At 47.9% G+C, this 22,591-nt stretch overlaps 1 protein-coding gene across 1 annotated transcript; it reads right to left on the reverse strand.

Moving 5' to 3' along the window:
- Positions 1-202: 202 nt before the first annotated feature.
- Positions 203-13,434, reverse strand: LOC149390087 (uncharacterized). Its single transcript, XM_089618960.1, has 6 exons — positions 12,874-13,434; positions 12,712-12,804; positions 12,545-12,646; positions 12,311-12,462; positions 357-602; positions 203-281 (listed from the first exon to the last, which is right to left on the reverse strand). The coding sequence occupies exons 1-6, from the start codon at positions 13,432-13,434 to the stop codon at positions 203-205; spliced, it is 1,233 nt and encodes a 410-aa protein (XP_089475086.1).
- Between the last annotated feature and the right edge of the window lie 9,157 nt (positions 13,435-22,591).

Consider the following 22,591-nt stretch of genomic DNA (forward strand, 5'->3'; position numbering starts at 1 on the left):
TGTGTAGGAGCTCTAGAGGTCTCTCAGTGTTGATCTGAGTGGTGCTTTTATGAGTTGCCTCCTTTGTCTGCTTCCCCATTTGACAATCTCCACACACAATACAAAGATCTCTCTGTAGCATCGAGAGTCCCCTCTTCGTACTTGTTTATCAAGCACATTGAAGATAACAATAATTTGATGATCTCTTTCCTTCCATGCCACACTAATCCTTCTTTTCATACACTTGGCAGCTTTCTTGAGTGAACTTCACATTATGGTCTCCATCACACAATTGGCTTATGCTGATCAATTTGCTTTCAAACCATCAACAAAAAGATCATTCTCAAGTTGTGGTAAGCCTTTCACCAGGAGAATACCTTTCCGAACGATTCTTCCTTTTTTTACCATTTCCAAATGTCACATTCTGAGTTTTGCATGATCTGATGTTGGTGAGGTAGTTTCTATCCCCCGTCATGTGCCCTGTGTATCCGCTATCAAAGTACCAGCTCCCTTCTTCTATCTTAGTCGATGTGTTGTAAGCCAGAAGATAAATATTATGCTTTATAGTTTCCCATGGCTTCTCTTTGTTGATCTTTTGACCACTTATCCTCCACTTCCCAACCCTTCTCCACAACCATCCAAGCTTTCTCATTAATTGGCTTTTAAAAAGCTTTCATTCGTGTCTTCCAATTGTTGTCGGTCGTTTTCGGAAAACCCAAGACGCCAAGAAGGCACGTCGCTCAAAGGGCCGATGGTCAGGCCGGAGGTCCTGAAGAGCGGCAAGTCTTCAAGCCCTCGCCCAAACTCTTGACTTCTTGAGTCGAGCCTAGCCCATCAAGTTGAGACTTGAGTCGGCTCCCCGAGTTGAGCCTCGCTCCTCGAGTTGAGACTTCATACAGTCTCCTCGAGTCGAGCTTCACTCCTCGAGTTGAGCCTTGAGTCAGCCTCCTCAAGTCGAGCTTCGCTCCTCGAGTCGAGCCTTGAGTCAGTCTCCTCGAGTTGAGCTTCGCTCCTCGAGTCGAGCCTTGAGTCAGTCTCCTCGAGTCGAGCTTCGGTCCTCGAGTCGAGCCTTGAGTCAGTCTCCTCGAGTCGAGCTTCGCTCCTCGAGTCAAGCCTTGAGTTGTTCCTCAAGTCGAGCCTCGAGTCGTTCTCGAGTCGCTCCTCGAGACAAGCCACTAGTCACTCTCATCGAGTCGAGCCTTGCTCCTCGAGTCGAGTCACTCTCGTCAAGTGGAAACCTTCATATTTCAAGCGGGAAGAATGGTATTCGAAGACCCCTAAAGGCCCGCAAGAATCCGGCAAGACGAGCCATTCACCGCGCGCACAGCACGCTGCGCCAGCCAGCCGTGCAACAAGCAGTGCGCCGCGCCAAGACGCGCCCGCGCCACGCGCTCCATGCGCCGCGCATCTTGCACCGCGCGTCATGCGCCGCGCGTTGTGCGCCGCACTTTGTGTGCCGCGCGCTCCGTGCGCCTCCAGTTGATGCGCGCGCGTTCCTAGTCCCACATGGACGAAAAAGAAGCCTTCTAAGGCCGCCAAACACCTATATAAACCCCCGCCCATTGAGGGGAAAGCAATCCAATAAATTCTCTTCATCTCATATCGACACGCTCGATTTCTTACTCTTCTCTGCTTCTCTGGATGCCATATTTGGCCTGAAGCAGATTCTCTTCTCTCTCCCCCGTTCTCAGAGGTTTCGAAGCACTCACGGGGACTTCCCGGACGTCGCTCCCTCTGACCGAACGTTCTCCGGTGCTCAAGCACGCCCCTGGGGTTCTCGACTAGAGTTCCCCTCGCGCGTCTAACACGCTAGACGCGCACGCTAGACTCCTCGCGCCCCGTCTCCTTCGTCGAGCACGCCTCTCCACCAAGGTTCTACGCCTCATACTGCGTCCTACACGCTTGAACTACGTTCTGACCTGATCCCACGCACGGGTACGTAGGCAGCCGACAACCAAGGCACGGTCACTCCTCCTCCTCACCCCCTACCTTTCCCGAGAGGCGGGTTGATCGGAGAAAACCCTAGCTCGAGACTATCGAGTTCACACTCTTGGCCCGGGTGCGATCACTTGGTCCGGCCTTGGATCGAACCACCCGAGGTTTTAAATAGTTGTTCATTTTCGTGTGACAACATTTTTGCGCTAGAAGGAGGGGACTTCCCGACCTATTCAGCCTGAAATCCCTTCTGTTCATCTTCTTCTTTTCTTCTGCGAACTCAACCTTCTCGAACTTGAGAAACGATAAGTAGCCAACCACCCGTACGTTCTGAGGGCGTGAACAACCCTGAAAACGTCACTGGGACCAAGAAATACTTCTTGCGCTCCCGAGCGCATGGTGACGAAGAGTCGCTCCACAAAGAGAGTTCGACCCGCTCACCATCTCCATCTCCTGATAGCAGGGACGACCGCATCATGGAGTTAGAGGAGAGTATCTGCCGACTGAAGGCGAGGAACGCAAGGTACCACAGCCGACTGGCTGCAAAGCAACCTATACGTGACACGATAATCCCCAACGGGGATCTTGAGAACCTCAACGAGGAAAGCCGCGACCGCGACCCTGATTACGATGGTACTGGTGAGTCGGAGGATATCGAGACTTCTCTGACGAAGGACGGGGGACTCCCCGCCGTGCTTGAAGCCGGTCCGTCGAATCCCTTACCCCGAACAGGCGATGCGCCAGCAGCTTCTCAAGAGGGGAATTCCCGACGTTCAGCTCTCGACCGACTAGGTCCGAGGGAGAATGTTGCGGAAAGTCAGGGCGCGCGGAGAGCGCACCGTCGCAAACAAAGCCTGCGCCTCCGTACGACCAGCCCTGACCTTAGGGACCGCCTCACTGCTCAACGCATTGGGCGTGACAATGATCTGAGAGAGCGACTAAGCTCTAGACCCAATATCCCGCTGGCAGCCCCAACTAACGGGAACCGCCGCGCAGGACAGGGGTCTAACGAGAGGCTGCAGGTGACTCCTCCCGATCAAGGGGTTACTCCAACGACCGGTCTCGATGTGGTCACTATGATCCACAACCTTCGAAATGAGGTACGAGATCTCCGAGAATACGGAATAGGTGGAAGTGCCTATGGGGTCGTTGAGGAGAATTCATCCCCTTTCACTACTCAGATACTGGTTGAGGTTTGTACGGGGAATTTCAAGCTCCCGAACCTCGCTCCCTATGATGGGAAAGCAGATCCTGCTTACCACATCCAGCACTATGAAACTTGGATGACGATGCAGGGTGTTTCTCCTGGCGCCATGTGCCAAGCTTTTAGTTTGACCCTCGTCGGACCCGGCTTTGAGTGGTTCAAGAACTTAAAGCCAGGAAGCATCCACTCGTTCAAAGACCGGAAGGACATGTTCCTAGCACGGTTCGCTACATCTATGGTCCAAAAGAAGACCAAGATGTACCTGTGGTCAATCAGGCAAGAGAGTGGCGAGTCTCTTAGACGATACCTCACCCGATTCACTGAAGAGTCAAACAAGGTCGACCGCTTTGACGACGGTGACGCAATTGCCGCTATCATAGAAGGCTTGCGCACAAGTGACTTCCTCAAGTCTGTCGTCGGCCATGTCCCTTCTACCATGGCCGAGTTAATGACTCGAGCTAAGACCTTCATGGGAGTTGAAGATTACCTCGACGGCCGCAAGAGCACTAATCAAAACTCTCACCGTCGAGAAGAACCTAGCCGCGAGCAGAACGAACCTCGTAAAAGGCGAAACAAGGGGAACCAGGTTTCTAGCAACCAACCCCCTGTACCTCAGAAACCGCGACTTGCGGAAAACTTCAAAGGGTACTCGTCGTTCACACCGCTTAACACAGCGCCGGAAAGGATCTTGGCTCTGGCACGTGACAAGTTCACGCCCCCGGCTCCAATGAAAAAGGATCCCGCAATTCGCGATCGATACAGGTATTGTGAGTTCCATCGGGAATACGGTCATTTGACCTCGGAATGCTACAACCTCAAAAGGCAAATCGAGGCTTTGATCCAACGGGGTGAGCTGAAAGAGTTTGTGTTACGCATGATTAGCGCTGCGGGCCCCACCACGAACAGACAACAATCTGGTCAGGGAGGAGGAACAGCCGCTTCTGTCGACCGAACCACGGCTACTGCCAACGCCAACCCACAACTCCACGTGGTAACCACCATACTGGGAGGTCCACAAGATGGAGATTCAGCCCGACAACGGAAGAAATTCCTTAGGGCCGTGTCTCAAGAAGACGCTGCTATGCACGTCAACTTCACATATGAAGAACCTCCGTCCGTGCCTCACGAGACGATGTATTTCACCAATGAAGAGGCCAAGCGAGTTGTGCATCCGCACAATGACGCGATCGTGCTCAAGGCCCAAATGGCCAATAACTTGGTGAAAAGGGTTCTCATCGATAACGGCAGCGCTGCCGACATAATTTTCAAGTCCACCCTAGAGCGCATGAAGCTTGGGGGGCTACGCCCGACTCCGACCCAAACGCCATTGTTTGGGTTCACTGGGGAAAAGGTTATGACCGAGGGCATTATCGACCTGCCGGTCACCTTTGGGACCCCTGGAGGAATCGAGGCCGTTCACATGGTCCCATTCCTAACGGTCGATCAGGAGTCGCCTTATAACTTAATCATCGGGCGGCCCACGTTGAACCGGCTAAGGGCAATCACTTCCACGTACCACCTACTGGTGAAATTCCTCACCGAAGTGGGAATTGGCATTATGGCTGGAGACCAATCCCAAGCCAGAATATGCTACGTACAAGGAGTTGATGGCAAGTCCGCGGGAAAGCGGTCAACACAATCTTCCAACTGGAAGACGATTTCCCATGCAACCCAAGGGATGCAAGGAAGTTCGGAGAACTTGACCCCCGGGATGAAATCGAAAGACTCAAAGTGGAAACCTCCGATGATCTTGTGCCAATCGTCCTGGACGAATCTAAGCCTGAACATGTTGTAAAAGTCGGCACCCGACTTCCACTCGCCATCAGCTTACTGCCTTCCTTAGGGAGTTCAAATATGTTTTTGCATGGACTCATGCGGACATGCCCGGAATCGATCCCGAGGTAATAGTGCACCGATTGAACGACGACCCAAAGGTCGCCGAAAAAGTGCAGGCTAGACGAACGTTCAACCCAGAACGATACCTAGCCATAAATGAAGAGGTCGACAAACTCCTCACCGCAAACTTCATTCGAGAGGCTAAGTACCCCAAGTGGGTCGCCAACGTGGTAATGGTAAAAAAGCCCAACGGGAAGTGGCGAATTTGTATAGACTACAAAGATCTTAACAAAGCCTGCCCTAAGGACTGCTTTCCACTCCCGCGCATCGAACAACTGGTGGACGCCACGGCCGGCCATGAACTTCTAAGCTTCATGGACGCCTATTCAGGCTACAACCAAATTCGAATGCACAAGCCCGATCAAATTAAGACGACCTTTGTCACCGATCGAGGTCTCTACTGTTACAAGGTCATGCCTTTCGGCCTTAAGAACGCGGGAGCAACGTACCAACGCTTGGTAAATCGGATCTTCGCCGATCAAATCGGCAAGACGATGGAAGTGTACGTGGACGACATGCTCGTTAAAAGCCTACTGGCAACCAATCACGTACGCGACCTAAGGGAGATGTTCACAATCCTCCGCCGATATAAAATGAAGCTCAACCCCAACAAATGCGTATTCGGGGTTGAATCCGGGAAGTTCCTTGGTTACATCGTCAGCCGACGAGGCATAGAGGCGAACCCGGAAAAAATCAAGGCACTCCTTGAAATGAAGTCGCCAAGACGAGTCAAAGAGGTACAAAGCCTGACCGGTCGGATTGCCCCTCTGACACGCTTCGTGTCTAAAGCCACCGACAAGTGTCAACCGTTCTTCAAAGCTCTGAAGAAGACGGACGGCTTTGAGTGGACAGACGAATGCGAAAGTGCCTTCCAAGAAATGAAGGCTTACTTTGGGTCCCCACCATTCCTCTCTAAACCGAGAGAGGGCGAGACGCTATACGTGTATCTCGCCGTCTCTAAAAGAGCTGTAAGTGCTGTCCTTGTCCGCGAAGAAAACAAGGTCCAATGGCCGATCTACTACGTGAGCAAAGCCTTACTCGACGCGGAAACGCGCTACACCGAGATTGAGAAACGTTCTCTGGCTCTCGTAACGGCAGCAAAGAAGCTACGACCGTACTTCCAAGCTCACCCAATCGCGGTGCGAACTGAGCATCCAATCGGTAAAGCTCTTCAAAAGGGAACATCGACTCGCATGGCGATCTGGTCCCAAGAATTGAGCGAGTACGGGATTGAGTTCCACCCAAGAACGGCTTTAAAGGGGCAGGCCTTAGCCGACTTCGTGGCAAAATTCTCTTATACTCCCGATATGGGAAGAGCGGAAGCTGACTTAAACAGTGATGCGCTAACTCGGAAAAGGAAGGTAGACCCAACGGGTTCCATCTGGGAGCTATACGTAGATGGGGCATCTAATGCTCGGGGGGCTGGCGCCGGAATAATTTTGATTAACCCCGACGGGGAAAAGCTGCGATACGCCCTTCACTACGGCTTCCAAGCCTCCAACAATGAAGCTGAATACGAAGCGCTCATTGTAGGGATAGAGCTGGCATAGAAACTCGGCTACCGTAACCTACGAATACACTACGACTCGCAGTTGATTGTAAACCAGGTTAAAGGAGATTACACCGCCAAGGAACCTAACATGGTCGCGTACCTGGCTAAGACAAACTCCAAACTCGATGCCTTCTCTTGGTTCGAGATTCACCAAATCCCAAGAGAACGAAATTCGGACGCTGACGCGATTGCTCGCCTCGGATCTGGCATCGACGAAGACGGATTGGGGACCGTACCCGTCGAATTTCTCCCACGGCCATCCGTCTCCCGAGACGAAGTCGGGACCGTAGAGGTGGCATCTCAGCCCACTTGGATGGACTCAATTCTCGAGTTTTTGCGAAGAGGGGAACTCCCCGAAGACCGCAAGGAAGCCGATAAACTGAGGGCCTTAGCATCCAAATACACGCTCCGTGAGGGCATACTCTATAAGCGCGGTTACTCGACGCCGCTGCTCCGGTGCCTCGATAGCGTTGAGTCGACCAAGGTCCTCCGCGAAATCCATGAGGGCATCTGCGGGAACCACGCCGCTGGAACTTCCCTTGCGCTCAAAGCGCTTAAGCAAGGCTATTTCTGGCCTACCATGAAGCGAGATGCTTGCGAATGGGCGAGGCGTTGCGATAAATGCCAGCTAGCGCTTCGCGGAAATTCCGCGACAGCCCCCGACCCCATTAAGCAGCATCGTTGTCCCACGTCCCTTTGCTAAGTGGGGCGTGGACATCATTGGTAAGCTCCCTAGAGCGCCAAGGCAATACGAGTACGCCATTATCGCCATCGACTACTTCACTAAGTGGGTAGAGGCCGAGCCGCTTGCCAGAATAACTGAAGCAAACACGACAAACTTCATCTGGAAAAGCATCATATGTAGGCACGATATCCCCGCCTCGATTGTGACCGACAACGGAGCACAATTTGACAACGCGCGACTAAGATATATCTGCGATCAATTGAAGATCAGCAAGACCTTCTCCTCGCCGCGTCATCCTCAGGCCAACGGCCAAGTCGAGGCAGTCAAAAAGACTATCAAAAGCAACCTGAAAAAGAAGCTCGAAGACAAGAAAGGCGCCTGGGCCGAGGAATTGCCATTCGTCCTATGGGCATATAGGACAACCGCGCGAAACGCCACCGGCGAGACGCCATTCTCCCTTGCATATGGGGTCGAGGCCGTGGTTCCAATTGAAACCGAGATACCCACGTTCCGAATCGATACATTCGACGAAGCGGACAACGACGAGGCCATGCGCGTTGAGTTGGACCTGATCGATGAAAAGAGAGCGGAAGCATTCAAACGCCTCGCCGCACAGAAGCGCAAGGTCGAAAGATACTACAACTCCAAGATCAAAAGGCGAACCTTTGCCGTCGGAAGCCTCGTCCTCAGACGAGTGTTCCAAAACACACAAGTCCAAGGCGCCGGCGTCCTTGGCCTGAACTGGGAAGGCCCTTACAGAGTCCGCAAAGTCATTCACGACGGGACATACTACATCGAGCACACGGACGGAACTCCGATTCGCCACCCGTGGAACGCGGAGCACTTGAGGCAGTACTACCAGTAGCTAGCGTCCCCCGCATTTTTATCGCTTTTATTTCCCATTTTCAATAAGGCCTACGAGCCAATGTTTTAGGATTTTAATTTTATCGCAAGTTTTTCGCAAAAGTAATAAAACTCGAGTTTTCCGTTTCAAATTCCGTTTTATGCAAGTTTTCTGGTTATCAATAATTAACTTACAACCCAAAAACTTGGGGGGGCTAGCTATGGTAAGGAAACTCTCAAAAGAACACGCTCACTCTCAAAAGAACACGCTCCACCAAAAAATCGTAAGACGCCTAAATGGCGCAACCTAAGACGCCTAAATGGCGCAACCTATAAGACGCCTACATGGCGCAACCTAAAACGCCTACATGGCGCACTTAAGACGCCTACATGGCGCACGTAAGACGCCTACATGGCGCAACTTAAGACGCCTACATGGCGCACGTAAGACGCCTACATGGCGCAACCTAGGACGCCAACATGGCGCACGTAAGACGCATAAAGGCGCAACCTGTAAGACGCCTACATCGCGCAACCTAAGACGCCTACATGGCGCACTTAAGACGCCTACATGGCGCACGTAAGACGCCTACATGGCGCAACCTAAGACGCCTACATGGCGCACTTAAGACGCCTACATGGCGCACGTAAGACGCCTACATGGCGCAACCTAAGACGCCTACATGGTGCACTTAAGACGCCTACATGGCGCACTTAAGACGCCTAAATGGCGCACGTAAGACGCGTAAAGGCGCAACCCGTAAGACGCCTACATGGCGCAACCTAAGACGCCTACATGGCGCACTTAAGACGCCTACATGGCGCACGTAAGACGCGTAAAGGCGCAACCCGTAAGACGCCTACATGGCGCAACCTAAGACGCCTACATGGCGCACTTAAGACGCCTACATGGCGCATGTAAGACGCGTAAAGGCGCAACCCGTAAGACGCCTACATGGCGCAACCTAAGACGCCTACATGGCGCACTTAAGACGCCTACATGGCGCACGTAAGATGCGTAAAGGCGTAACCCGTAACACGCCTACATGGCGCAACCTAAGACGCCTACATGGCGCACTTAAGACGCCTACATGGCGCACGTAAGACGCGTAAAGGCGCAACCCGTAAGACGCCTACATGGCGCAACCTAAGACGCCTACATGGCGCACGTAAGACGCGTAAAGGCGCAACCCGTAAGACGCCTACATGGCGCAACCTAAGACGCCTACATGGCGCACTTAAGATGCCTACATGGCGCACGTAAGACACGTAAAGGCGCAACCCGTAAGACGCCTACATGGCGCAACCTAAGACGCCTACATGGCGCACTTAAGACGCCTACATGGCGCACGTAAGACGCGTAAAGGCGCAACCCGTAAGACGCCTACATGGCGCAACCTAAGACGCCTACATGGTGCACTTAAGACGCCTACATGGCGCAACCTAAGACGCCTACACGGCGCAACCCAAGACGCCTACATGGCATGCTTAAAACGCCTACCCGGTGCGGCCTGAGACGTCCACTTGGCACAATCCGGCACACGTAAGGCGCCTACGTAGCATGGCTGATTCGCAGTTGAAAATACTTAAGAACGCAAACCGTCCAAGTGACTGGCGCGTTTGAAAAGTTACCCTGCTGAGGTAAAAGGATGGGCAAAACCATCGACACAAACAAATTGACCATCTAAACATGGCATGAAAGATGAATGTGCGAAAACATTCATAAGAATAAATAAATAACTTCTCATAAAAGAAAGGGGCAACTGCCTCAAATCCTAGAAAGCATGCGCTAAGACAATTGCGCTAAAGGGAAAAATCCTAGTAAGCAAGCGCTAAAACAGGTGCGCTGAATGGAAAAACCTAAAAAGCATGCGCTAAACACTTGCGCGAGAAAAATAAAGAAAGGAAAAGGTCACTCGGCGGGATAGTCGCCTACAGGATCGGCCCCGTCGAGTGATGGGAACAGCGAGTCGAAGAAGTGGAAGGTGACCCCCCGAGAAACATTCTCGGTAGCTGTGGCGTCCCGACACTCCACCGCCGCCGCATGTCTTGCCTCCTCGACTCCGACATCAAAGTCGTCTTGAAGGTCGGACGCAAGCTGTTCCGCCGCGGCTTTCTCCTCAGTGACCCGAGCCACCTCCTCCGCCAAGGAGTCACGCTTACGCTCCGCACGAACACGGGCAGCCTCGTTCGATGTAAGCTGGCCCTGAAGAATGCCAACTTCTTCTATGCGCGATTCCAACTGACGTCGAAGGTCCCGCGCTTCGCTCCGGAAGACCTCCGTCGATCGAGTCGCCACTTCGAGGGCTTGACGTTCCGTCGTTAGCTCCTCAGCCATCTTCGCCACCGCCGCCTGAGCACGGTCGCACTTGCCGCGGGTAACTCCCAATTCCACGCGAGCCTCCTGAAGCTGCTCGCGGAGACTCGCAAACTCCGCGTTTGAGTGAGAACCTCGCTCGGCGTGGGCCAGCTGAGACTTCGCTTGAGCAAGCTCTTCCTGGGCACGGCTCATTCGCCTGATAAGGTCATGAAGGATCTTCTCGCCCCGGGTCGCTCGAGCAAGCACTTGAGAAGGCAAAAAGATAGTTTAGCGAAAGACAGGTTCATCACAAACAAGGCAAGGGAAACTTACTCTCTGTGCATCGGAAACGCCGTGACGAAAGAACTCCACGTCGCTGCTGGCCACGACACTCTTCCACATCTTCATCGAAGATTGAGCAAGGCCCAGGGAACATTCCCCCCTAACCTCCGCAGCCTCCACGTCGACCATCGAGTTTACGCGCTTGGAGTCCGAAGACGTGTCTGGTAAAGCCGATGAGGAGGGTCGCTTCAAAGAAGCGCGAGGACCGCTCCCCGTCCGATGATCGGTATCGGGTTTCTCCCGACCGTTCCGCGCAGCAATCCGACAACAGACCGCCGCCAACGACTTCGGGTCCCGAGAAGCCTTCGCTAGGCGCGCTCGAGCCCTCGCCCTAGCCGAAGAGACTACAAAAGCAACAAAAGTCAAAAACCTAAGCTAAAAACAAGAGCAAGAAGTGTGAAACATCGACATACCTTAAAGATCGCCACTCGAGAGAGATGATGCGGCACTGGGGGCACTCTCGGTCCGTTGGCTAGGTGGAAATGGCGGGAACCACCCGGTGGAAGCCATCAGCTCAGGGGAACGAAATCGTTCGACGGCTTTCCGAGCCTCCGACATTCCCCGGATCTCCTTCACAAAGTCAAGGTCATCGGCCCCCGCGTTAGCAGAAAACTCGGCCAAGGGGCCGCACTAGGACAAAATACGTTATCCGGTGCGACGAATGTCGCACCCAATGCTCAAAATGTCGCACCTAAAAGTTTCTTAGGTGCGACATTAGGTGCGACAGCGTCGCACCGGATAACCCGTCGCAGAAGGTATTGGGTGCGACATGTCGCACCTAATAAGTCCACCTTTAGGTGCAACACTTACAGGTGCGACATGTCGCACCTAATGCCCAAGTTATTTTCCTACCAAATTTTATAGAATTGGTGGGTAAATACATAACGGGTGCGACAATGTCGCACCGAATATGTTCGCGCCATGGTATTCGGTGCGACAATGTCGCACCGAATATGTTTGTTTAATTAAAAAAAATACAAAATTAAAAAAGGAAATTAACAAAATAAAAATGAATTACATAATTCTAAATGAATTAGAAATAAAAATTCAAATAATATTAATTAAACAAAATTCTAAATGAATTAGAAATAATATTCTGAAAATAGAATTCTTAATTAAAAATACAAATTCTTTCCAAGAAAAGCGAAAAAAATGAATTCCTATTTTTTTTTCTTATAAAACTTATCGATAGTAGAATTTCCTCTACCGAATAAGTTGCCAGAACTTCGAGAACCGCTTCCGCATCCTCGTCCACCGCTGCCTGACGCACTTCCGCTCATTCCGCCGCTTCCGTAAGGACGGTCTCGCAAGTAATCCATCGAACCAGGCGTAGAACCCGGCGTGGAACCTGGCGTCTGCTGATCCGTCCCACCTGGTTGCGATGCAGGCGGAGGTTGAGGAGTCGTGGGAGGCTGGTTGTGCTGCTGGCTGAGGAAGGCGATCTGTTGCCACATCACTTGCAGCTCGGCTTGTTGGGCATCCATCTGAGCTCGCATCTCGGCAACCAATGGATCGGTCTGAGATGACGAACTTGACGAGCCTCCATCTAGCGTTTGGGCAACACCCAACGATGACCTTGGGATCGAAGGCCCTAAACCGACTTTCCAGTCTCTGCGCACTCCCAAAACATCGCGCATCGCGTACATCTCCGCATCTTCTTGGGAGATCACGATGTTTTGCTCCTCCGCTTGCCGCAAAATATCTATCGTCTGAGCGGTGACTTGATCCTTAAAAATAAAACCACAAAAAACTTATCAGATAAGAAGAAATAAAGTAATTAAATATAGTAAATAAAAAAAATTAACTTACGTATTGCGTCTTCGCGAAGTCCGTCGTCCACAATCCCTTAGCGTCCTGGTGTTTTTCTAACCATATCGCTAAAGCCGAGCCTATACTCCCATCTTCTCTTCGCTGTAATTTTTCAACATTAAAATATGAATCACATATATATTGCATATTAATTTTAAGAGACTTACGTTCCTCGAGCGATGACCAAAAAAACTAAGCGAGCCTTGCCTCGCCTTCGTCTTCTTCATCTTCGAATTTTCCCGGTTGCGGAGAGATTTCGCCTGCAAGACATAAATACGTGAAGTTTAATTTTAAGAAATTCGAATAATCATCGGAAGTTCAACTCATACCTTATGCTCCGGCGAGTCGAACGTCTCTATTGCTTTCAACCAGGCTTCCTGGTTGTAGCCATCGGGAGTTTCATTTTTAGCGAGATCCTTACTCCCGCAAAATGTCTTGAAGAAGAGCTGCGACAACCTCGACTTCTGGCCACGGCGCATCCTCTTCGCATCGCGAATGATAGCCATATCAATCTCGTTGCGAATAGGATCTGCAGGCACAAGCTCGCCACTCTCGGGATGTTCATAAACGAAGTTATACTCGTTATGAATCGAGTTCATAAGAGCCGCCACACTCTGCGCAGGCACATGATTCCAGTCTGGGAGGTCGACTGGAATGGTACTCTTGATCAGGTTTCCTAATCGGTTTTGGAACGTCCCGATCAACGGATTTTGCTCCCTAACGTCTTGGTAGAACGCCTGCGCATTCTGATCGTAGCGAACTGTGTTCGCTCCAGGGGTCCCAACACGAGCTCTCGCAGAAACGACGCCAGTCGTTGGTCCCCGCTTCTTCCTCGGCATCTGCGGGGGGTCACGCTCTCCTCCTGATGGGTCCTGACCTGAAGTAGACATCCTGCAAAATGAATTGTAGTTAGTATTTTTAATTACTATGTAATTACTATTCGACGACTACGGTTATTACATGGTTTTAGTCATGGAAGACACACTAGTCAACTGATCGAGTATGTCTCTTTTTGGTCCAATTCAATTCGCACTCAGCACGTTTTCGTTTACCGATATGCTTGCCGGTTGTCGTGGAAGACACACTAGTCAACTGATCGAGTATGTCTTGCGCAGTCAACTTGACAGGTTTCAGGCGCTTCTCGTGACGATTTACGTAGTGATCAGTGCTTTTCCTCAATCGGTGAGGCGTAGGCAAGAATCGACGATGGTCATAGTAGACAATCTTGTTTCTAATTTTCATAGATGGCGTCTCAATGTTGCACGTGGGGCAAGCAAGATACCCTTGGCCACTCCATCCCGAAAAATACGATCGAGCCGGAAAGTCGTTTATCGTCCATAGAAGCGCGGCACGCAACCGAAACACTTCATCGTTCGCCCCGTCTCGCACTTGGAATCCATTATCCCACAATTCTTTCAGCTCTTCAACTAGTGGTTCTAAAAACACGTCCATGTCTTTTCCAGGTGTATCAAAAGCGTTAGCATCAAGTACTCTTTTTTCATGCACAACCAAGGTGGCAAGTTGTACGCAGTTAGTACCACGGGCCACATACTATACGCTAGACTCATTTCCCCAAACGGGTTGAACCCATCAGAAGCTAGTCCCAGACGTACGTTACGAGGCTCTGCAGCGAAATTTGGGTGTCTCTCATCTAGATTCTTCCACGTCGAACCATCTGCAGGATGTCGCAAAACGCCTTCTTCTTTGACGCGATCTCGTTCATGCCACTGCATCTCAAGCGACGTGTGTCGAGAAGCGTACAATCGCTTCAATCGATCTTTCAAGGGAAAGTATCGTAATATCTTTTGTGATACATTCTTCCCGGTTGGCTTCCATCTGCTCTCATTGCAAATTGGACACACTTCAGCTTTCTCGAGATCTTTTCGAAATAACACACAATTGTTGATGCACGCGTCGATCATATCGTATCCCATGCCGAAACGCTTCAGCTTCGCCTTTGCCTCGTAGTGTTTTTCCAGGATTCGATTACCAATTGGGTGAGACTTCCTCAAGAGCTGCAACAATTCTGTAAACGACTTGTTCGTCCAATGGTTCGTGACTTTGATGTGCATCATGTTGGAATCGATCTAGGGTTTGAGAAAATAATTAACGCTTCGGTAAGCGGCGGAATTATAAAATTTTCTTTTACAAGTAAAACAGTTTTTACTAACCTAGACAAGTGCAAGTACATGTAATTAAAAACCAATATGAGCTAGAAGTTTACTAACCGTTCTTGAAGCTTGAACTTTGAAGAAGCTTTTGGAAAGTTCGCAACGCTCGTCTCCCCTCGCAGCACGTCTCTCTTTCTTTCCTCGGCACCTCGAGCAACCACGAAAGTTTCTATCACTAAATCACTCGAAAAGAAGGAATCAGTGAGTGGGCACTTTTAAACGCTACGACTTAAGAACGAGTCTCGAAGTCGCAGAGCTAAACACTAGGTCGAGTGAGGACCTAGATGCCAAGACAAGAAAAAATCGAAAATAAACTAGAGAGAGAGAGAGAGGATTTTCGGCCAAGTTCTAGAGAGAGAGTCTCTCAATCTCTTAAACTTAGGATGAATGAAATGTGAGGAAATGAGGCTCCTATTTATAGGAGAGGTCTCACCTTCAATAAGGTAGTTTCCTCTTCTATAGAATATCACATATTCATGAGCAATTTCCCCTTTTTTTTCCCTTTGAGACACTCGGCCAACTCAAGGCTTCTAGAAGCCTTGATTTGTTTCCTATTTTGTTCAAGGCCTTGCCTTGTCTCTCACTTGGCCGATTCTCACTTTCCTCTTGGAGGAAATTTGTTTCCTCTTTTTCTTTTGGCAAGTATCTAAATACATTTATGCACAAAATAAACTCTCATATTTCTCTATTAGGGTAGGCGCCCAAGTCTCTCTAGAAGGAGCTTCTAGAAGCTTCTTCATTTGTTCATGACAACATGAGAAAGGCCCATTAAGAATTTTCAATAAAATTCTTATGAAATGAAATTAATTCACAAGGCCCAGTTAATCATATTATGGCCGAGTGACATTAAGTCATCAAATGAACTTGTCAAAATTTATTGACATCCATTTCATCCTTATGTCTCAAAAGACAAAAATACCCTTTCGACAATTTTCGTTCTTGTTTTGACTTAGCTTCCAGTTTAACAATTCCTATCGATGTGATTCGTGACAGTGACCTCATGGACCCAAATGAACAAAGCTTGAGCTAAACACTTGGACTCAAAAGTTCACAAACCTTTTCCAAGTTTAGCTTAATGCCAACTGACTCCACTAAAGAGCTGACACTGAAAATCTCTCGGTTCAAATGAATTTATTTTCTACTCAAGAATTCGACCTAATTATGATGAGCGGATCCACTGAATATTATCTATGTTTACCCTTCGTGAATGTCATCAGTTAGTCGGGATTTACTAAATTACCATTTTACCCTTCTAGCTGTTATTTCCTCAACTCCTTTGTCGCTTGTGAATAAGTTAGAAACAATGTATTGACGAGGAGCTAACAAGTCACATTGTTTCATCCAAAAGAGTCAGGACTCAATTTGGACACTGGCCAGTTCATTTATTCACACTCCAAGGAACAAAGCATGAGGTGACATACATTGCATTTCAGCAATCTTGTACATGAATTCCATATCTATGAGAACTTCACAAAGTTACTCATGACAGACTCACAATTTAGTACTTCACCAATAGGCCTTGTTCGGAATCACATAGTGAGTCCGAACTTTGACTTTCTCAAATGAGAATACTAAGGTGTGAAATGGCATGTCTCATTTCAGGATTAAGGTAAGCATGATGCAATTCATACATAGTGACTTCGAGACATAAGAGGTTAAATGGTTTGTTCTTATATTGTCTCTAGAAGTGCACTGGTCAATTCAGTACCTTCGGAAGATACCTAGAAGAACTATAGAGTCCCCAACTCTCAATGCCTCATAACCAGACATCATAGATTCTTCTAACAATCATACTGAGGTCAATAGTCCTTTGACCCTAAGATTGCGAATATATCGTTTTAAGCAAACTACGAAGAGTTTGTTCATGCAAATCTACATTTGTCTCTTCGTAAGTTGTTAAGTTTGTTTATGGACTAAAAGACTAAGGTTTTATCATAAAGCTTCAAACAAAGAAAGAATGAATGAACGTTTCAACTTTATTAATGAATAGATAGGCAATTACAAGCAAGAGTCTTCATGAGACTTTATTACATCAAATGTACAAAATAAAGACTACAACTCTTCTTGTGGGCACCATTGACAACACATCAACGAAACCAAGAACGACAAAGACGAAAACTCTTTGCACCCAGGGTACAATTCTGCTTCCAACTCAGGGAACAAATCTTCCACTTGCTCATCTGCACGCACTTCACTCGGAGTCGGATCCGTAAAATCGTCGAAGTCCTTGTGATCCATTATATCATGGAGAGCATCGTGCAATCCACTGACTCCTCTTTGGTTAGTCTCGCTGGCATCTTCTACCATTCGACGTTCGCCGTGATGATACCATTCGGTGTATCCCGGAGTAAACCCCTTGTTCAAAAGGTGATTCTTTACGACCCCGATGTCCAGACATCTCACGTTATTGCAAGACTTACAAGGACAACGATAATGACCGTTTTCGTTCGGGAGTCTGCTTGCAACGCGGATAAACTCGTTAACCCCTGTTTTATATTGCAAACTCAACCGATTGTTCTCGGTAATCCAGTCCCTACTTGGATTTGACATTCTTCTGAATGAGACGGGAAATTGGGAGATAAAACTGAATCGTTAGAATTCATTTTGTAAGAATGAATTATTAGGAAATTGAGAGGTAAAATTGAGAGTGAATCGTTAATATTTGAAATTTAGAGTGAATTATTATGAAATTGAGAGTGATGAATTGTTAGAAAATTGATAGTGGATCGTTAATATTTGAAAGATTCGAGAGCGAATTTGTAAGAATGAAAGAGAAATTGTGATTGACATGTATTAATTTTGAAAAGTTGTTAGCATTCGTTAATATATACAAATTCACTACTGATTTCATTAACGAGTTAACCAATTTCGACAAATTAGTTAATTCGTTAAAATATATTATCAAAAGAGTTAATTTTCTTGACAAATACGTTTTATTCTACCGAAAATTCGGCAGAGTTTCCCCTAAAATATTGACTAACCAAAATCTGCAATTAAAAAAAAACATATATATAACCAACCAAGACTATCTTATTAACATACTAAATACTAAATTGAACCTCCGTAGCTCCATTGCAATAAATTTTCAATAAGTTTAAATTAAATTTGACATGTTCTAATTCATTTTAAAATATATTCATATATATTACTAATTAATCTAACTAAAAAAGTATTAAATTAATTAATTAACCAAATTTTCAACAAATTGCAATCAACTTAAACAAATCATGTTACAATTACATTAAATTACACTAAACACGTTACTAATTAATTTAATATATTACTTTTAACTTAATTAATCTAATCTAACATGTTACACATTATTAAAAAAAATTGACTATTACTATATGCTACTATTTTCATCAAAGTTATATTATCATTTAATCTAACATGTTTCTATTTTCATATATATTACTAATTAATCTAACTAAACATGTTACTAGTTAATTAATTAATTAAACGTGTTAACATCTAATCAAATTTATATTTTCATATATATTACTAATTAATCTATATGAAATAATCTAAAAATATTAAATAATCTATAAATATTAATAATTACAAATAACTAACGTTTTCCGAGGCGACGACGAGGCACTGAGACGACGGGGCTGCGAGACGACGGGGCTGCGGCGACGGCTGGGCCGAGGGTGGGCCGGGGGCTGGGCCGAGGGCTGTTGTGCGTGAGCGAGGGCTGAGGCCGTTCGAGGTGATGGTCCTGCGGGCTGTTGTGCGTGAGCGAGGGCTGAGGCCAATGAATTAATAAATCATATCTGTTAGTCATAGTGAACGAGTTTTTCGTGATTGTCTTCACAACCTAAATATCATAACTTGTTCCGAAATCTCTGACCAAAAACTTCAACAGATTATAGAAAAGAAGAAAACAGACTCACTAACCGGCAATGCAACAAGATCGAAGATTTTGTCCGAGCAATTGGAAATCGAGGTATCAGCCACCAACTTTGTACCACATGAAGCTTCAACCACAAGCTCTGATTCCACTGAGGCCACTGTAACGTCTGCACCGGCTCGGCGGAGAACGTCGATGATGATAACTACCGGGGAGCAAGGCCGGAGCGGTGTACGAGGTGAGGACTAGTTCGCCGGAGGATGTTCGGGTGGGTCGGGCCTGGTCGGAGAGAGACAGAGTGAGATTGACGGAGAGAGGGTGAGACAGAGAGAGAGAGAGAGAGACAGTGAGGCGTACCTGGAGGACGGTGAGATTCACGGCGCCGGGGAATGGGGTCACGCGTGGCGGGCTGGAGGCGGGGCTGGTCGCGCGTGGCGGGGCTGGTCACGCCGGGGACGAGCGTCGGAGAGAGAGAGAGAGAGAGTTAGAGAGAGAAGAGAGAGTTAGAGAGTGAGAGAGTCGATTTGGGCGAAGAAGAAGACGCTCGGGTATTTAACATACCCTAAAACTATTAGGTGCGACACTGTCGCGCCTAATAGTCATAAATGTCGCACCTACTACCATTAGATGCGACAAATGTCGCACCCAATGTGAAATTCCAGAACCCAAAATATTCGGGGGGAATTTCTGACCGTTTTAAATTTTTAAACTCATTAGGTGTGACAATGTCGCATCTAATGGTAGTAGGTGCGACAAATGTCGCACCCAATAGTATCAGGTGCGACAATATCATATCGGGTGCGACAAAGTCGCACCGGATAGCACTAATCATCAGCGAAATTTTTAGTCGCTTGGAAGACTATCTGGTGCGACATGTCGCACCTAATATGTGCTTAGGTGCGACATTTAGGTGCGACATGTCACACCTAATACCCTTCCGCACCTAATATGTTAATTTGTAGTAGTGCCGAACCGGAGCGGCGCATCGCCAAAAGCCTCCACCGAGACCCACACCCATGGCCGTCGATTATACTTCTCAGAATCGATGATCATCTTAGTATTCCGAAGATCGCGGGCCACGAAGAAATTGGGTTGCCCGGGAGCAGGGAAGACCGCGATGAGATTACGAAAATCACTCACGGTCATTACCCGCTCATTCTGGCAATGCCACTCCATGTGGCACATCGCCACGATGCGGTAGAACGCCGGACTCATCTGACACGCGTGCACCCCCAGACAGGCAAGAAGCTACTGAACGATGGGTTGAAACGGCAGCCGCAACCCGCAGTTGAGACTCGCAACTTAAACTGCGGCAAATCCACGACGAGGCCGGAAAGGGCGGTCGCCTTGTAAGGGACGGAGAAGCGCCACGGACGACGGAACGGCGAATGCCTCCCGGAGACCGACGAATGTCCGGTAGGTGAGCGAGCTCGAAGCATCGACCCCCGAACAATCGAAGTCCTCGGGAGCAGCAAAGCCCTCCTCGGGATACCACTCCGTCCTAGCAAGCGACCTCGCCGATACTAACGCCTCTGCGTCAGGGGTCTCGGGCTGAGAACCCCCTGGCTCCACGGAAGGGAACCTGCCCTCCGACAAAACCGCGGCAGCCGCCGACGGTACCTTGGGACGCTCCGATGCGAGGCCTTCGGCCCCCGGACATGTCTCTGACTCACCTCTGGGATCTTCAGACTCGGGATCAAAGTCGTGCATGCGGTCTATCTCGTCGAGAATCGACTCTAGCGGAGTCACCGCCTCCGCGTCCGTAACGTCTCCCGGCACGCCTTGAGAGTCCAAGTCGGACTGCGGCACGTCGAGGCGGGCTTTGTCACGAACCCCCTCGCCGACTAAGTTGATCACGAGGCGAGGGGCAGGTTCCCCGGACGCGGGATGATCAAACTCCCCACCTGTATCGCGCCCAGTTGGCGCGCACTCTTCGTGAGGCTGAGCAGCGGTGTGAGACCCTGTCACGACCCAGTTCTCTGAACGTCATCTCTGGATGATTTTCTCTTGAAAATTAATAAATGAAAGTATATATCTCTCTCGTCTGGGATAAATAAAGGAAATTTTGTTCTCTCTCTCGATTTGAATGAATTATGGGACTTCAATTCTCTCTCGGTTCAGATAATCAGAATATTCTCTCTATACTCTCTCGTCTCGCATCTCAAGTGAAATTCAGAATTTATGAGGAAATTCACAATAATATCCAGAAATCAACAAAGGAATTATGGATTCCGATATTATGAATGCAAGGAAGTAGATTTGGGTAGTGCTTTGATCGCACGAGAATCAATGAATTCTGTTTCGAAACTCAACGTTGAACGTTCAGATATCTTGACAAGGACGAGTCAAGAAATAAACTTAATCCTTCAATGATAATATATTGATGGATTTGGATTTTGAATTTTTATTCAGATTAAGGCTTGAGTTTATTTTGAAAATTATAATTCGTTGAGTTAGCGTATTTATTTGGAAAATAAATACAAACTACTAGAAAATGGGTTTAAGTTCTTAATTAAATCCACTTCAGCCCAATTTTGAGCTAATGGGCTTAATATTTTCGAGGCCCACTTCTAGCTCCTTCATGGATAAGTAAGGTTATCCTCTCTTATTCACATCCTTCTTCTAGCTTCTTCTTCTCCATCGTCAACCTGCAGAGAAGAAACGAACAAAAAGAAAAAAAAAAAAAAAAAAAGAAGAAGGGAACCGAGCAGGAGTGAGAGAGAGAGAGAGAGAGAGAGAGAGAGAGCCGAAAGAGAGACTGAGAAAGAGTGCGAGACGGAATTGAGCTCGCGAAGAGAAAGCTCGGCCGACAGCCACCGAGACCCGAAGCCACCTCGTGCGCGCGTCTCAGCTGAGAAAACGAGGACGCCGTGAGCCGCCGAGGACACCGGCCGAGAAGAGATCGCCGGGACATGAGGAAGAGAAGGCCGGAGAAGACTCGAACCCCACCAATTTCACCTGAGGTAAGAGAGATTTTATCTCTAGGGTTCGAAATTTTAGGGTTGGATTTGGGGGTTTTTAGTTTTGAGCGAATTTGATGATATTCACATGTTTGGAGATGGATTCAATGAGGATTTTGAGTGATTGAGGTATTTGTTCTTGGTTTTGGACGAGTTTGGTTTTGAATTGGGTCTTGGCCGTGTGATTTTGGTGCTGGCCGTGTGTTGAGTTGATATGGAATTGAGTTTGATTTTGTGACGTGATTCTGAAATTGTTTTGCTGGATTGATTCTGAATTTATGTTGAGGGTGATGATTCACGTTGGCCATTTTGTGTTTGTAAGCCTCTGTTGATTTGAATTTGGCTGAAACCTGTAACTGTATTTTTGGTTGAAATAATATGAAATGTTGAGCTGGCCGTGTATTTTCAGAGATTTGAGAACCGGGTCTCGATCAATTTTGGTGTTGTCGGTATAGTTGAGTTAGGGGTATTATGGTCTTTCGGCTGTCGAATATTATTAACACCTCTATTGTTTTACGAGCGGTTGAGTTCGGTTGGCATGGGCCTCCGTTCTCGAGTCTCAGTGGTGTCACAGGTCAACGCCGACGAGTGGGCATTAATTATAAGAGGAGCGTCGAGATTTGTCTTAATTAGGTACAAGAGTCAACGTCTTCACTCGCGGCTCGGAAGTCGTGGAAGCTTGAAGATGTTTAATTATTATGTCGTATTTTAATTGTTTGTAATCGGAAATGTATTCTCAAAAGAAAAGTCTTTCGCTTATTAGTGGTTATATAATAATTTCAGGGGGAAATTATTATATCGAGTGTTCTTAAAAATTATTTCTATGTTACGTTCGCTCAAGTATAATTTAGAATTTATCGAATTCAGTCAAGTCAAACCAGCGTTTTCGATAAATTGAGCTTTTAAACGTTCCTGAGTCGGAACTCATTTCGAAGGGTGAAATTGAGTTCTAAAATTTGAAGTCAAGCTTAAACCGTCGTTTTTCCTGTTTGGATCATGTCTAGTATGAAAGTCAAGTCGACTTTCTATTTGTGACGTTTTGAGTTCGTTGAGGATGTCGAGCGAA

This window comes from Urtica dioica, chromosome 7, assembly GCF_054948205.1.
Source record: "Urtica dioica subsp. dioica isolate 48M chromosome 7, U.dioica_male_clone48M_v1_H2, whole genome shotgun sequence".
In the NCBI taxonomy this organism is placed as follows: Eukaryota; Viridiplantae; Streptophyta; class Magnoliopsida; order Rosales; family Urticaceae; genus Urtica; species Urtica dioica.